General features: G+C 42.8%; 1 protein-coding gene across 1 annotated transcript in view; it reads left to right on the forward strand.

Moving 5' to 3' along the window:
- RYR3 (ryanodine receptor 3) overlaps positions 1-16,649 on the forward strand; it is a 535,021-nt gene that overhangs the window by 404,462 nt on the left and 113,910 nt on the right. The window contains 5 exon segments of the mRNA XM_058738297.1: positions 1,136-1,316; positions 2,710-2,818; positions 5,322-5,442; positions 12,264-12,433; positions 14,824-15,044. Coding sequence (XP_058594280.1) covers positions 1,136-1,316; positions 2,710-2,818; positions 5,322-5,442; positions 12,264-12,433; positions 14,824-15,044 — 802 coding nt within the window.

Genomic DNA, 16,649 nt, shown 5'->3' on the forward strand with positions numbered 1-16,649 from the left:
GTAGCATCCTCATGGGAGATCCCATGCCAGGACCACTTAGCTCAATCACTCCCAAACTCCTGATCTACAGAAACTTTGTGGTAGCAAATAGTTATTGACTTAGCCTGCTAGGATTTGAAGTACTTTGATGCGAGAATAAATAATTAACACAGCAGTGTATCAAGAGGCAATCTCTGTTCTAGAACTCAGTCCTCCGAGAATATCTGATGATCTCATGGAAAAATTTTTCGTCAGCCTTCATCCAATACACAACATCAAAAAAGTCTTTGCTCAGAGTCTTAGCCCAAAGAGAAATTCTCAACACAAATTAAGATTTCATCTGAGACCGAAAGTGTGTTTCATGAAGCTGTCGGAACAAGCTGCAAAAACCGCTTTTGGTACCAAGTATTCTCTATGAGGGGCGCTGGCTGGACCCCTCCCTTAAGTTTTCCAGCTCCCCTGCTTAATCACTGCCTCAGGAAATTAACCCTGTCTCAGTGGTCCGTGTTCTTCCAAAGAGAAATGCCAGCAGAATACAGTTCTTCAACCTGCAGCTTCCCACAGAGGTACTTAGGAACAACCAAGACCGTTTTATCAAGTTGGATAAAGCTGGATAAATAATTTCAGAAAGGTCTGTCGTCCATCCACATAGACTTGGTTGTTCTGAAGTACGTGTTAATAGTCCGTGAGAATACAGTTCATGAGCTACCATGTTATTTCCCTGGATGTTAATTGAAGCATGTCCGCTTAAGTTAACATTTTACCTCTTCTGGAGGAAGGAAGGAGATACGTTTTAGCAGCTTCTCATGGAGTTAGTAAACATGTCAGGTTCTTTGTCCTCTAAGTCAGTTGTGACTGAATCAGTAATCTGTGGAAGACTTGCTTTCTGAGGATCAAAATAGTAGTGAAAAGAATCACAGTACAAAAATCCCAAACTTAAAACTCAGATTCTGTTCAATGATGGTTAATCTTAATGCTTCAGAAAACAGATTTTGACCGAATTTATCAAAGCTCCCCTTTCTCTCCATCAGTATTACCTCCTAATTTTAAGAATAAGTGACACACTCAATCCAATACTGTTCTTCTCACCTCATCAGTTAGAAATAATTGGGGGTGTCCCTTCCAATGAAAAGGAAATAATGCCCCTTTTCCTTAGGTGAAAGTGTGGAAGAAAATGCTAGCGTCGTGGTCAAGCTGCTCATCAGACGCCCAGAGTGCTTCGGCCCAGCCTTGCGAGGTGAAGGAGGAAACGGTCTATTGGCAGCCATGCAGGGTGCCATTAAGATCTCTGAGAACCCAGCTCTCGACCTCCCCTCTCAGGGATATAAAAGAGAAGTGTAAGTGAATGGAATTGCCTTCTGGGCCTGATACAATTGGTGAGCTCCCAAATATTGTCAGTAAATGGATTATTAAGGAAGTGTCCATAGCTTCTCCCTAGTGGGGAAAGCACAGGTTCTTTACAGTTGTAGTTAAAACCTTTTAAATCACTTTGTCAAACACACTGCCATCTTGACTCTCCCAAGTAAGGCTAGTGATCAGGATCACCTTCCCCCCACCCCTTGCTTGTCTCCTCTTTCATTCTCTCTCTTACACCAACTGGCAGATCGAGCCATCTAAAAGCTCTTTCAGCCCCCACTGTGCCTCCCTTATGGCATCACTACAGGAGGAAGCTGCAGAGACGAAAGGCTGGACCGGCCAAGGTTATGGCCACTGTCTCCCTCCAGCCCATTCCCTTTAGTGCTTAAACCTCAGTGCCTCATCCCTTACCTCACTTTTGCAGAGAGGTAGTACTCTCCGCTTTCCCTCCCAAAAGTGTTTTGATTTGATTCCTCAGGTAAAAAAAGAGAGCTGCACGGGGCCCCAGCATGACTCAGTCAGTTAAGTGTCCGACTCTTGGTGTCGACTCAGGTCATAATCTCACAGTTCATGAATTCGAGCCCCGCGTCAGGCTCTGTGCTGACAACAGGAAACCTGTTTGGGATTCTCTCTTCCTCTCTCTCTCTGTCCCTCCCCCCACTTCACTTTCTCAAAATAAATACATAAATTTTTAAAAAAGAGAAAAAGAGAGCTGTAAAATGTGAAAAATCGCAGCATCAATAATCCCGGTATTTAAGGGTTCAGGATGTAGTTGGTGGGTTGGTGGACTGTCTTGTCCTTGTGTATTGGGACCAGTTCCCTTTCCTTTATTATAGTCTGTATATTAGACCCCAGAATCTAGAGAGTGGGTATAACCCCATAGGGGTACCTGTCTAGGCAGTTGGGGTTCATTTGTTTATTATTTGTTCTGGTAGGTGATCTGGTAGAATTAGAAAAAACCCAAAGCATCAGCTGCTCCACCTTCCTCGTGTAGCATGAGAAGAAACAGAGGCCAGGGTCGTACAGCTTGTTACCAACAGAGCCAGGGCATGGACTTACTCCAATATGCTTTCCACGCACGTTCAGGGTGGAAAATGGAATGGGTCTGCACGGGTCCACGGGTCTGCAGGATCAGCTGATGTCAGTACTTAGGCCTTGAAGTTCAGAGGACCTAGGAATTCTGTGGACAAACATTTGGGTCCTTTGAGCTTACTGAGTAAAACCATGTTGTTGGGAGGGAGGGTGTCCAAGGGAAAGGATATGTGATCCTTAGGATGAGCAGAGGGTTTCATTGTCCTGCAGTTCATGTCCAATAACATGGCCACACCTGCCAGGCTTCCTCACACCTTCCCCATGTTGGTTCTCTTTCCGCAGCACGGAGGACGGTGAATATGAAGAAGAGATCGTGCACATGGGCAATGCAATTATGTCTTTTTATTCAGCCCTTATAGATCTCCTGGGCCGCTGTGCTCCTGAAATGCATGTGAGTTCCCACTGGGCAACTTTGAGGGGCTTGACCGAAAGAGCACTGGAGATTTCCTGAACGTAATTTCTTCTTCAGTCTCTGGCATTTCTCTCAGTTCCTTTTAGCTACTAGAGTAGTTTCCACCTCTCATAGCTGATGCCGCAGCCTTCTAAGGAATGATTCCTGAGCAAGTCCCTGTGTTGTGTGATTTCTCTGTGGCGCTAGTTGGGCACATCCTCCACATATTCCGTCTTAGAAGCCCCCCCAAAATTATGTTTCCATTCCATCAATTTTTCCAGAATGTGACTAACTTGATTCTTGACTGTGGCCACTGGTGCACTCCACATGGAAAATCCTCTTTTCCCAATGCCCCATGGTGTTAGGCACCAGGAAGGCAGTCTCTTTCCCTGGCTCATGTGTGATTATTTCCCAGAGGTAAACTTTTCAGGCAAAAGGAAAAAAAAAAAAAAATAGATGCTTCTATTTTTATGGGATGACTTCTCATGCTTCCAGTTCTGTCCTAAAAAGTTATGTTCCTCCTCTTCCCTTTTCACCTCTGCTCAGGGATGAGCGAGAGTGACCTTATTTCACATAAGGCCTCACATGATTAGGAAAGGAGGAAATAATTCCATTTTCTATTAAAATAGAAAAGTTTAAAAAGTTTTTCATTTAAAAATGTACTTGGTCATTTCTTAAAAGAACTGTTTGATTTGCTCATTCAAGCCTCCAGTGCCTGCCTGCCTCTTCCTGCACTGCTCACTGCATTTGGGTTAAGCCAGGGTATCTCTCAAACGTGGTTGGCAATGCAGATTGGGTTAATATAAACAGTGGTATCTAGTGTTGATGAGACTGTGTATTTGGTCATTGACAGGTTAACAATAGATATGTTGTATTTTTTTTTAATTCTTACAAAAGACAGAACTCATTAAAATAGTGGCTTTCAAACTTTTTGACCAAAAAAAAAAATTGTTTTAGCCATAGTAAGAAATTTAATTTACCTTGCAACCCACCATATATATGTATATATGCATATATACATATATATATGTATATATGCATATATACATATATATGTATATATGCATATATACATATATATATGTATATATGCATATATACATATATATATTCCAGAAACTAAATTTACCATTCCTACAGACACTGCACACTAACATTTTCTTTTCTATACTAATCTACTTCATGCTTTTTAATGCAGGTCACAACCCCCTAATGTGATTTCACAGCCCACTAATTGGTCACAACCTATAGGTTAGGACACTGCACTAAAGTATCCAGTCTTCTCTTTCTTCCAGTATGTCATGGGCCTGCCTAAAACACAGTCTAGCCCATTTGCAAATCCATCTACAAGTGGGTAGGGAAACTATCCCAATGTGGAAGAATCCAGGTTAAAAGTACTGTGCATAGAAGAAAGTCTAAATCTTGCTAAGGGAGCCTGATCAGAATTCTTAACTGAGGATTCCGGTTCCTACTGTGATAAATCAGCCTCATCCACATAAGCCCATCTTTCCATTTTTGTGCCTTTCAACAACTGAAGCTTTAAAGGGAGGAAGGGAAAAACTAGCATGTTCTACAGTCTTGGGGCAGGATGAGGCAGGTGTCAGTTCCCTCATCACTGGCCATCACTTGAGAAAGCAAGTTACGCATTTGGCTTATTCTCACGAAGACGGCATTGTGCGACAGGTAAGCCATCAGAGCTGTTCCATCTGGGAAGGAGTTCCTTCCTTCCTTACTGCCCCTCTGGCTTGACAGTTGACACATAACCCTTCTCAGCACCCTTCCCTCAGGCTCCTACTCTATAAGTGGTGGTTGGAGGGGAGGAGCCATCATCACCTGTGCAGATTCCATCCTGAGCTCGTAACAGTTCAGTTTGCAGCTGAGAGCCTGTTCTCAGAAGCTTACCCACTGTCCTCATGTTCTGGATATGCACCTGTACACACTGGTTGGCTCATTCATGATCGTATGGATCAGGTTATCCATCTCAGGATACCTCTGCTTAGACACTCACATTCTCTAGGACATTCTCTATCAGTACCTCTTGCCCACCCCCAGCCCCAGCATTAATCAAACTTTTAGGAAGGTGAAATTCATAAGTAACTTCTATATTTTAGCTGAATTCTAAAGTCTGGAATTGTGGCCACAATGTCAACACTTCTGTCATGGCCACTGAGAATTCCGTGTATTGCAGTCACACTGAAAATCCCCAGCAGCCTGCACATTTACTGCAGAGACTTGATCCCATAACTGCATAACCACTGTAATCACAGCAAAGGAATCGAGTGACCTCCTTGTTCAGAGTTATTCCCTCAGTAGCACCTCCTCGAGAAACTCAAAAGAGAAAGCTCCCTTCTTTCCCCATGGCCATAAGTGTCTATGGCAATTAGAGAAATATAGAAGTGTACCGACCCCTTAAAGAGAACTATTTCACTGCCAGAGGTTTGGAGGTGGGGTGGTGAGGGGTGTGGGAACTTCCTTTATGTCATTCTCCAACCCTGCATTGCAGCTTATCCAGACAGGAAAGGGGGAAGCCATCCGGATCAGGTCAATCCTGCGCTCCCTGGTCCCCACTGAGGACCTGGTTGGGATCATCAGCATCCCCTTGAAGCTGCCTTCCCTGAACAAAGGTAAGAGAAGCAGCTGAAGGCTGAGTTCTGCCAGTCTCCCAGGGGGCCACTCGCTCAGGGGCTGGACTGTGTACTGGTAGGTAGCCTGTCTTCCCAGGCTCCTACTCATGGGACAGGCAGCACTGGGAAAGGTTGCTCTTTTTCTGGCAATGAGGAATTCTCTCCTCCTGGCTCCAGCTAGCTGCTGTCTCCTCTGGTCTGCTGTTGAAGACTCCTATACCCTTTTCCCCATGGGGAGGGCCAGTCTAGACCTCATAGTCCTCTGAGTGCTCTAATCCTCTGGAAGGAAGCTGATGGAATGGAACCAATGAAAGCTCTCACCTCAGCCTTCTTTCTCCTTTGCCTCAGTGTCCCCGGATTGTGCAGCCAGGTGGGCAGCAGACGGCTAGGGCCTGACTTGGGCTCCCTTCCACCACAGCCCCGTGAACCTCATGTCCATGGACATAAAGAGGTTTTCACCCAGTGCTACTTGCCAGATGACCTTTGGCATCGATCAATGTTAGCTTTGCAAAACCTATACTTTCCCAAAAGGATTCAATTTCTCCATGTCACTGCACTTGACATCCAGGCAGTTTCCTCCTGGCAGTTGGAGGAATTGAAAAGATAACATGACTCTGACTATTACAGTGTTTCCCAAACTGGTGTTACACAGAACATTTTTGTAGAAAACATTAATTGCTGTATGTGTTAAGAAGTTTGGAGTAATATAAGTTTGGGAAATGCCTTGGGATATATCACATTTTTTCCAGCATAATTGAGCTACAATATATAATATTATGTAAGTTTAAGGTATACAGTGTGATTTTGTGTGTGTGTGTATTTTGCAGGTGCTTACCACAATAAGTTTAGTTAACACATCCTTGACCTTACATAATTACCTTTTTTGTTGTTCTATTGAGAGTATTAAAGCTCTACTCTCACAGCAACTTTCAAGGATATAATACAGTATTGTTAACTTAGTCACCATGCTATATATACCATTAGATCCCCGACTTACTCATCTTATAACTGAAAGTTTGTGGTCTTGGACCAGCATCTGCTCATTTACCCTCCCTCCCCCATGACCTGGTAATTATCATTCTACTCCATGTTTCTATAATTTGAGTGTTTTTAGATTATACATATAAGTGAGACCATACAATACTTGTCTTTCTCTGACTTATTTCACTTAACATAATGTCCTCAAGGTCCATTCATGTTACTGCCAATGGCAAGATTTCCTTCTTTCTTATAGCTGACTAATATTCCTGTGTGTGTGTGTGTGTGTGTGTGTGTGTGTGTGTGTGTGTGTGTTCGCATTTTCTTTATCCATTCATCCATCAACAGACACTTAGACTGTTGCCATGTCTTGGCTCTGATGAATAATGCCACAATGAACATACAGATGCAGATATCTCTTTGAGATAATGATTTTGTTTCCTTGGGGAATATACCCAGAAGGGGGATTGCTGGGTCATATGATAGTTCGATTTTTAATTATTTTGAGGAATCTTCATACTGTTTGCCATGGCACCTGCACCAGTTTACATTCCTACCAACAGTGCACACGAGTTTCCTTTACTCCAAATCCTTGCCAGTATTTGCTATCCCCTGTCTTTTTGAAAATAGCAATTCTAATAGGTATGAGGTGATAGCTCATTGTGGTTTTGATTTGCATTTCCCTGATGATGAGTAATGTTGAGCACCTTCTTGAGCGCCTGTTGGTCATTTTCATGTCTTTAGAAAAATGTCTTTTCAAGCCCTTTGCCCATTTTTTTTAAAGTGTGTTTGTTTAGAGAGAGACAGAGACAGTGCAAGAGGAGAGGGGCAGAGAAAGAGGGAGAAAGAAACCCAAGCAGGCTCTGTGCTGCCAGAGCAGAGCCCAACATGGGGCTCAAACTCATGAAACTGAGATCATGACCTGAGCCGAAACCAAGAGTCTGATGCTCAACCAGCTGAACCACCCAGGCACCCCTCAAGTCCTTTGCCCATTTTTAATTGGGTTTAGGGTCTTTTTCTTGTGAATTCTATGAGTTCCTTATGTCTTTTGGATTTTAACTCCCTGTCGGATGGTTTGCAAGTATTTTCTCCTATTGTGTAGGTTGCTATTTCGCTTCGTTGTTGGTTTTCTTTGCTGTGCAGGAGTTTTTTCTTTTAGGTAGTCCCACCTATTAATTCTTGGTTTTGTTGCCTGTGCTGCTGGTGTCATATACCAAAAAAAAATATTTCCAAGACTGAAGTCAAGGAGTTTACCTTTTATGTTTTCTTCTAGGAGTTTTACAGTTTCAGGTCTTCCATTTCCTTAGTCCATTTTGAGGTAACTTTTGTGAGTGGTGTAACTATGGGTCCAGTTTCATTCTTTTGAGTGAATATGTAGTTTCCCCCAACACCATTTTTTGAAGAGACTGTCCTTTCCCCATTGAATATTTTTGGCTTCTTTGTCAAATATTAGTTGACCATATATGCATAGGTTTATTTCTGCCTCTCAACTGTATTCCATTCGTCTTTGTGTCTGCAATTTATCCATTTTTTCTGGGTTGTCCAATTTGTTGGTGCATAATTAAGCATAATAGTCTCTTGTGATTTTTTTATATTTGTGTGGTATCCATTGTAACATCTCTTTTGTTTATAATTTTCTTTATTTCAGCCCTCTTTTTCTTGGTAATTCTAGCTAAATCTTTATCAACTTTATCTTTTCAAAAGTCAGGTATTAGTTTTGTTGCTCATTTTAGTGTCTTTTCCATTCCTTATTTATTTCTGTTCTTTTTTTTTTCCTTCCTTATGTATGGGAGTATTCTGGATCTAACTATATATTTATCCATATTACCAGTGTGTTTTATATTTTCATGTTATTGTTTAGTATCCTTTTATTTAAGCTTGAAGAACTCCTTTCAGGGGTACCTGGGTTGCTCAGTCAGTTAAGTGTCTGACTTTTAATTTTGGTTCAGGTCATGATCTCATGGTTTGTGGGATAAAGTCCCACATCAGGCTATGTGCTGACAGTATGGAGTCTGCTTGGGACTCTCTCTTTCTCCCTCTCTCTCTGCCCCTCCCCTTATTGTACTCCCTCTCCCTTTAAATAAGTAAATAAATAAATAAATAAATGGGGGGGAAAAAGAACTCCTTTCTGCATTTCTTTTTTTTTTATTTTTTGTTTTTTAACACTTATTTATTTCTGAGAGATCGCAAGCAAGGGTGGGGCAGAAAGAGAAGGAGACAAAGAATCTGAAGCAGGCTTCAGGCTCTGAGCAAGCTGGCGGCACAGAGCCTGATGTGGGGCTCAGAACCATGAACTGTGAAATCATGACCTGAGCCAAAGTCGGATGCTCAACCGAGTGAGCCACCCAGGCGCCACTCTTTCAGCATTTCTTGTAAGGCAGGTCTAGTGGTGATGAATTTCCCCAGCTTTTGTTTGTTTGGGAAGGTATTTCTCTCACCTCCACTTCTGAAAGACAACTTCACTAGGTAAAGTATTCTTGGTTGGTGTTTTTTTCATTTAGTGCTTCGCATGTATCATCCCATCTCTCCTAGCTTGCTGCAGAGTTTTTCTGCTGAGAAACATACCGATAGCCTAATGGGGGTTCGCTGGTGTCGGTGAAATTTTTTCTTTTGCTGCTTTTACAATTCTTTTTGCCTTTGATTTAGACAGTTTTAGTATAATGGGTCTTGGAAAAGATCATTTCAGATTGAAATTAAAAGGTGAAATTATTAGCTTCATGAACTTGGATGTTCACAGATCTCTCTGGGTTTGGGAAGATCTCAATGGTATTTAAATAAGCTTTCTCCTTCTTTGCCCTCTCTTCTCCTTGTGGGACTTGAATGATGCATAGATTGTTCCTCTTAATGGTGTCCCATAAATCCTATAGGCTTTCTTCATTTTCATCCTTTTTTCTTTTTGTTCCCCTTAATGGGAAATGTCAAATGATCCTTCTTTAATTTCATGGATTCTTCTGCTTGGGCCAGGGTGGTGTTGAAGTGCTCTACACAATGAATTCTTTCATTCAGTCACTGTATTCTTGAGCTGCGAAATTTGTGTTTGTTTCTTTATGTTTTTGACCTCTGAGCACCTTGAGAATAATTCTTTTGAATTCTTTGCCAAGTAATTCATGTGTCTCCATTGTCTTTGGGGTCGATTACTAGAAGTTTACTGTGTTCCTTTTGTGGTGTCCTGTTTCCCTTCTTTGTTGTGATACCTATAGCCTTGCACAGATACCTGCACCCTGGGAGAAGCAGTCGCCCCTTCACACTTCATGGACTGACTTTGGTAAGGAAAGACCCTCACCTGCAGGTGGGGGTGTGTTAGAGTGTGCTGTGACCCCAGATCTCGTGGGACAGGGCACCAAGCACAGATGTGTGCTTTGGCTTTAGATCTGGGGCTTGGGGGGCATGACGTCTTGGCAGCTCAGGCCACTGCAGTCCACCACACTGATAATTATGCGGTCCTTGGCAAGTCCTGCTGGAGATCCTCAGTAGCTGCAAGGGCTATTGGGATCCTCGGCAGTGAAGTCCATATCTAACAACTAGGAAGAAGGTAGGCAGTGGTGGTAGCTGGAGCCAGTGATGTGTACACTCTGCTGCAGGGACCAACTGCAGGTGCCTGTGTAGTGGCACAGGCCAATTGCAGACACACGTGGAGTGGCAGGAGCCAGGGTGAGCAGCAAGTATCAGGGTGAACTGTATGGAGGCACTAGCACCTGCGGGGACCCTGGCTGTCAGCATGCATGCCTGTGGCTGCAGGGTCTCACCACAGGTGCACAGCAGTGGTAGCCAATGACAAGACTCAGGCCAGTGAGATGCAAGTTCACAGTTGAAGGTGCCAGCTGAGATGAGCCCAGCAGTGCAGGCCACTGACCAGAGGCAAGGCCAGAGCTGGGCCCACAAGCAGCTGGTTGTCTGCATGGGGCCCCGGTTGTCTGCATGTACTCCCGTGGCCGCAGGATCTTACCACGGGTGTACGCATGGAAACAGAGGCCAGTGATGGAAGTCTTCCCAAGTGTGCCCACGATGGTGGGTATCAGCTGCAAGGGTCTGGGCTGGCATCTTGAATCAGTACAGCTGCAGAGCCCAGGACTGACTGCCAATGCAGATCAGGGTTCTGGCATTGAGAGAGATGGGAGTGAGAAAAGACCCAGGTGGCTGGGCATCTGCAAACACAAAACCTGGGAAACCTGCCAGGGTTTCACGGTGGCTAATGCTGGATGTTGGTTTCTTCACTGGCAAGAGCTGCTGGGGTCCTCTGCAGAGCAAGTCACTGGTGACCACAGTGACTCCCACTGCCTGGTTGATACAAGTGGCCCTTGCCCTTCTTTCTTTTCCTGAGACCTCTCCCTTCACTGGGCTCTAGCTGGGGTGAGACAGAGGTATCCTTCATGTAGCTCCCCAAAAGGTAAAGGAGATGATTGTTCACCCCATTCTCTTTACCCAGTGAAGGGAACTCTTTCTAGATGAGCAGCTCCTGCTTGGCCCTGAACAGTGCCAGCCTGGGATAATGCCGGCAAAATGTATCCTTACTTTCTTGTGCAGTGATTCTCAGGTTTTTTGTTCCACTGTGTTACTGAAGTTTCTCACATTGACTCCTGGCTTCTCCCAGTGCTGTTTTTGTTCATGGATAGCTAATTGTTGATCTTTGTGGGTCTCTTACTTCTCAGTCTTGGTAATATCAATCTCGAAAATGTTGTGCTTATCATGAAGAACAACGATTATACAGCCTTTGAAAAAACATATGGTAAAAGAAATGTCAAACTCAGAATTACCCAAACTTTTTGAGCACAAAACACTCAGTAGTATCCTATAAAATGAATGTTCCTCAGAACATGAGTCTCAGAGATTAATTCAGCCTCGCCATTCAGATCTGGCTCCCCCTGGTGTTCAGCAGAGGCAGGTAGCTTCTTGTTGGGAAGGTCCCCTTCTCTCCTTGCTTGACCAGAGCCCTGCACTGATCCCTGCGCTGAATGAGGCTCTGGGCTGGGTAGGACTAAACCTCTGTGGCTCTCAAGGTAATTTATGAAGTACAGTATGTAAATATGCTCTGATTTAGCTTGATCATTTAGGGGCTCTTTTTCCTATTTTTTGATGTTAACAAACTTTCAAACTCCTGTCTTTATTCTCTAAGTCAAGCAGTTTTGTTTTCTTCATGGTATTCCTCACTTCACCTTTGAACTTTTGTATTAAAATAAGATTAGAATTATTGGAAGATCTGTCCTCAATTTCACCTAAATCAGATAATAGTTTCCAAACACTAAGAGAATATTTCCTCAGTTATGTGCTATTTATGATGTAATGGCTACAAACAAGACACCCTCTTAATCTCCCTTACATTTTCTCCCTTCATTTCTTCTGTCTTCAGTCAACAAAGCAAAAAAACCAAGCCCCGATTCCTGGCATTTGTCCATTTTGTGTGGTGTAAGTACTCTCACCATGGTCCATTTCAAGCTCTCAATGTGTGTCACTGAGCCACGGAGTTGGAAAGAGAATGCACATAGCACACCACTGTATTGTATTTCCAACATGCAAATAAAACAGATATAAATAACCTCAAGAATATAGTTGATAGCAAATTCATTAGGAGGTGATGCATTTTGAGTATTTGTCACCTTTCTAAATATAATTTACTTAATTGTAAATTTTAGTTGTTGATAATGAGTATGTCTAACAACTGGCTCAAGAAAATTCCTGAAATGTAAGCAAGCGGCTGTTCCAAGCGAGTATCCGCTGGCTGCAGCACGATACTGTATTCCTGTTGCTTGTTAGGAGAACAAGGCGTGTAGACAGACACACTCTGTGTGGCCTTTGAGTCTGTGGAGATAGAAAAGGGGCCATGACGTTCTCTGTGTGTCTTTCAGATGGGTCGGTCAGCGAGCCAGATATGGCAGCCAACTTCTGCCCTGACCACAAGGCACCCATGGTGCTGTTCTTGGATCGTGTTTATGGCATTAAGGATCAAACTTTTCTGCTCCACTTGCTAGAGGTTGGATTTTTACCTGACTTAAGAGCCTCTGCCTCTCTAGATACAGTAAGTGGCTAAAATAAGGAAAACTATCTTTTTTCCCATCATTGTATGTTAGTAACATTGGATTTCAAAGTGATTATTTTCTATCTCCTCACTGATTACATGTTAGCAGTCGGCTTTAAAGGTAAGAAAATAGAAGTACCAAGAAATGGAAGGTCTTAATTTGTTGGGCCAGAGAATTAAATGTAGGTAAACTCGACCTCACATATTCAATCCAGATTCCTCTGTTGCAAGTTTCTCAACCTTGGCACTATCTGGTAGGGGGGTACATCCTGTGTATTACAGGATATTTAGCACCATCCCTTGTCCTCTACCCACTAGATACCAGTAGCACACCCATAAAACCAATTCTGGATAACATCAAATGTCCCCTAGGGGACAGAATCTCCCTTGGTTGAGAACCAGGGCTTGTTGCTTATGAAAAGGTCTGGCTGGCAGCATTATAGGCTGGAAATACTCTTCCCACTCTCCTTAAGTTTCATGCACTGACCATCAGGAAAGATAATCTCCAAGCCAAGCAGTTTTGGAGCTTTGGGCATGGCAAGGTCAAGACCAGAGGCCAAGTCAAACCCAAGTTTGAAAGTCAAGGGTGAAGTATAGTAATCCAACATCAACAGACATCAAGACAGGAGGCCCCAGGAGTTATAAAGCGTAGAAGCATGATTGTCCAAGTCAGAAACAGTGCACCAGAAGTCCTGGGTCCAAGAAGAAAAAAACAATTCGATCAGCATAAGTCTAAAAACATCTTGCCAATGTAGGGTTGCTTTTTTGGAGAGCCAGAAGATGCAGGTCTTCTTAATCATAAAGTCTCTCAAAGGCTCCACCTAGTGTCCAATAGAGATAGAAGTCTGAGCTCTGTGATGGGTGGTCAGCTAGCCAGTACCTTAACTGGGATGGATTTCATTTGAATGGGTTACTCGCAAATGTATAGGATCACCTAGAAATGGGAAGCAATACAAGTCCCAATCTGAATGGAAGATCCATTCTTATTTTTGGCATGGTGTTAAGAAATGACATATTCCTGAAGGTGTTTGGGACATATGATCGTTTTGGATAATTAAAACATTGCTTCCGCAGCTACTTTTGTTTTGAGTTTTTTCTATAAATTACTTGATTAAAAAAATGGTAATTGTTTTCACTTTTGGGACATTCCCAAGGTTCCTGAACAAAGCATTTGGGTTTTTTATAGGTCAAATAAACAGCAAATTCTGTTCTTCCATTTGGTGTTCAAATCATATGCTTGTCTAGGCACAATCTGCAGCAAAATAAGCTAAAGGTTCAGTTCCTTAACACATGCATTTTTATGCATTCTCTTTTGAAAACTTTTAAGCCACTGGAATCAAAGCTCTGTCCTTCCCCATTGTGACAACTCTATTTACCAAAATGATAAATGTGAAAGATTTGCTATTTCTTTCAGTAGGATTACTAAATCTTATCAAAGACAAACTTTTGATAATTAATAGGAATACCCAGAAATGTGTACAGTTCAAGACACTTTATCATGTCATAACTTACAGAAAATGTGTTACAGATACAATGGCTCTGATAATCACAGGAAATAACGATAAGATTTTATCTTTGTGGATCTCAAGGTTTCTTCTGAAGTTGCCTAGTTTTCAAAGATGGTAGCTAACAATGCTTTGATTAAATGTCAGTAACTGGGCCTGCCTTGTGTCTAGCCTAAGTGAATGAGAAAGAACACTGTGAGTGAGAATTAAAGCAGCGTTTTTGAGTGAGTCCTAAGTTTATGTTCCTTGTACCCTTTTCCCATCAAAGGTAGGTTCTCTTTAGTGAATTCTACCCTCGTGCCATTTATCAGATAGTGAATTGCTCACAATGCTCATAAATTAAGTGATAAGGTCACAGCTCCACTTTGTCTCTGCAAACCTGTCACAAAACCAGTGGTTTGATGGCTCGCTTGGCCAGTAGCCACTTACTAATCTCAAAATCACCTCAGGACAAGTGAGGTGACACCTTCTCAGCACAAGGTGAGAAAAAAGAGCTAAGACAGAATAATAAAATAGTAGCTTGGCAGTTGGACTTTGCAAACATGAAGAATGTTGGGTTAGACTGGTCATCGGCTGATTTTAATAGGTTTTAGGATCCCTTTTTGAGGGGAACAGATGCTCGTGGGTCATTTGGAATGAGTTAGGACCAGCCAGCCTTTGCTTTCCTTCTGTTTATTTTTTTCTTTTAACCTGTTTTTTTTTTTCCATTTAAAATGCAAAAGAGAAGTAGGTCTGCTGACAAGGTAGGGAGTTGTTCACTCTGTTACTGTGAAACACTGTGATGCGTAAGCTTTCCAACCTGCTAGACAGGATCTCCATACGCAGGGTAAGCTGTGCTCTGTCTTTCCCAAGGAGATTAACCAGTGTCCCAATTCCCTTTCCTAGGTTTCCCTAAGCACCACAGAGGCCGCACTCGCACTAAATAGGTATCTATGTTCTGCTGTGCTTCCGCTCCTCACAAGATGCGCCCCTCTCTTTGCCGGAGCAGAACACTACACCTCTTTGATCGATTCTACACTCCAGACAATATATAGGCTTTCCAAGGGACGTTCCCTCACCAAAGCCCAGAGGGACACCATAGAAGAATGTTTGCTTGCCATTTGCAAGTAAGTACCCTGGCCTGTGGTTTTCACCTCCATGTGTGCATCCCTGTCAGCTGCATTTAATTGTGTAATTGAAAAACTGGTGACTCCAGCTTAAGGAAGCTTCCAGGCCTTAGCCATACACCAACGTCTCCCCAGACATCTCCTCTTAGGTTATGCGGGGACTCCCACTTACCTCAAGTTTGCTGATCACCTCTGCATGGAGTCTCATCTCTCACTATGGAGAAATGGGGGGCACAGCTCAGACTCTTGCCCTGAGGGTTGGTGGAACAGAAGATGAAACTGTCTTTCAGGCCTTAAGTATTCAGATTAAGAACTAATGTTTTGGTTCCTAAAAGCCAGAAACCAAGTTTTTCCTTCTCTAAGTGAGTGGACCTTTACACAGAGACCAGATGTAAGAGTGTGAATCAAAGCAGCCTACCTGTAAGCCTCAAAGAACCTGGAGCAAAGATAAGAAGGAATCTCCAGTCCCAGTGGGGAATTAAGGGCAGTAGTTTTCACCACTGCAGATAGGTATCAGAGCAACCAAGGACAAAAGGCAAAGTCAACCCAAGAGACTTGGATCCTCAGAAAACTGTCAAGTCTGATAGGGTCAAAGGAAGAAGGCCCCTTCCAATAGCAGGTCTCAGCAATATGGTCCAGATGCTGATTTGCTGTGTTAAGCCAGTGTTTTCTGCCTTGGAATCATATAGGGAGCTACAAAATAAATATCCAGTGTCCATGCCATACCTCAACCCCCAAAATCAAACCTTTAGTAATGGGACCCAGGCTTACAATTTTTGAAGCTCCCCAGGTGCCTCCATAATACAGCCAGGATTGAGACCCACTGCTCTGGGATGTCCAGGAGATAGGCCCAGCAGGTGTCCCTGTAGTGGCCCGCTGGATATGGTCCTTATTCTTGTTGAATGAATGGTTTCCTAATCACACAAGGGATGACTATGTACGGGGGGGGGGGGGGGGTGGGGACAACTAGGGCTACCTAGAAAAAAAAGCAATAATTAGTAATGAATTTTATATTATAATTCCAAGATTTAGAGACAAGGCCATTTACTTGCTGTATATTTCACTTTTTACTCCAGGGCTTTTTATCACAAGGCCAGCTCTTGGAAAAGTTGTCAGCCAGATGAGTTCTCTTGTCCATCTCCATTCGCATCCCTTCTCCTTGTAGGATTTCTTTCCTGACATTCCAACATTTAACATCAGTCATTCACTTGGCCTCCATGGCTCCTTGTGCATCCGTGGTTGGAAGTCAGTAGGTCTTGAACTGAACATACATGCTAAATTATGTATATGGGCACTTTTCTGTGCAGAGAATTTGGAGATTCCATTCAGTTTTTAAAAGCCTTGGTAATCTAAAAATAAAAGTGAATCAGTGTTGTTTATCTCTCCTTTCTCTATTTCAGAATTGTACCAACTACCAACGCCATGAACTCTTCGATAATTTGATAAATTGTTTGCTAATTGATTATAGTATTTGCCTGTTTAAGGAGGGTTGTTTTGTTTTGTTTTGTTTTGTTTTGAGGACAGAGCCTTAACCTAAAGAAATGATTCCAATAATGAGGATTTCAGAGATTGGATAGTAACTCAGAGGGTCTTAAACTCCCTTGC

Source organism: Neofelis nebulosa, chromosome 7 (genome assembly GCF_028018385.1).
Source record: "Neofelis nebulosa isolate mNeoNeb1 chromosome 7, mNeoNeb1.pri, whole genome shotgun sequence".
In the NCBI taxonomy this organism is placed as follows: Eukaryota; Metazoa; Chordata; class Mammalia; order Carnivora; family Felidae; genus Neofelis; species Neofelis nebulosa.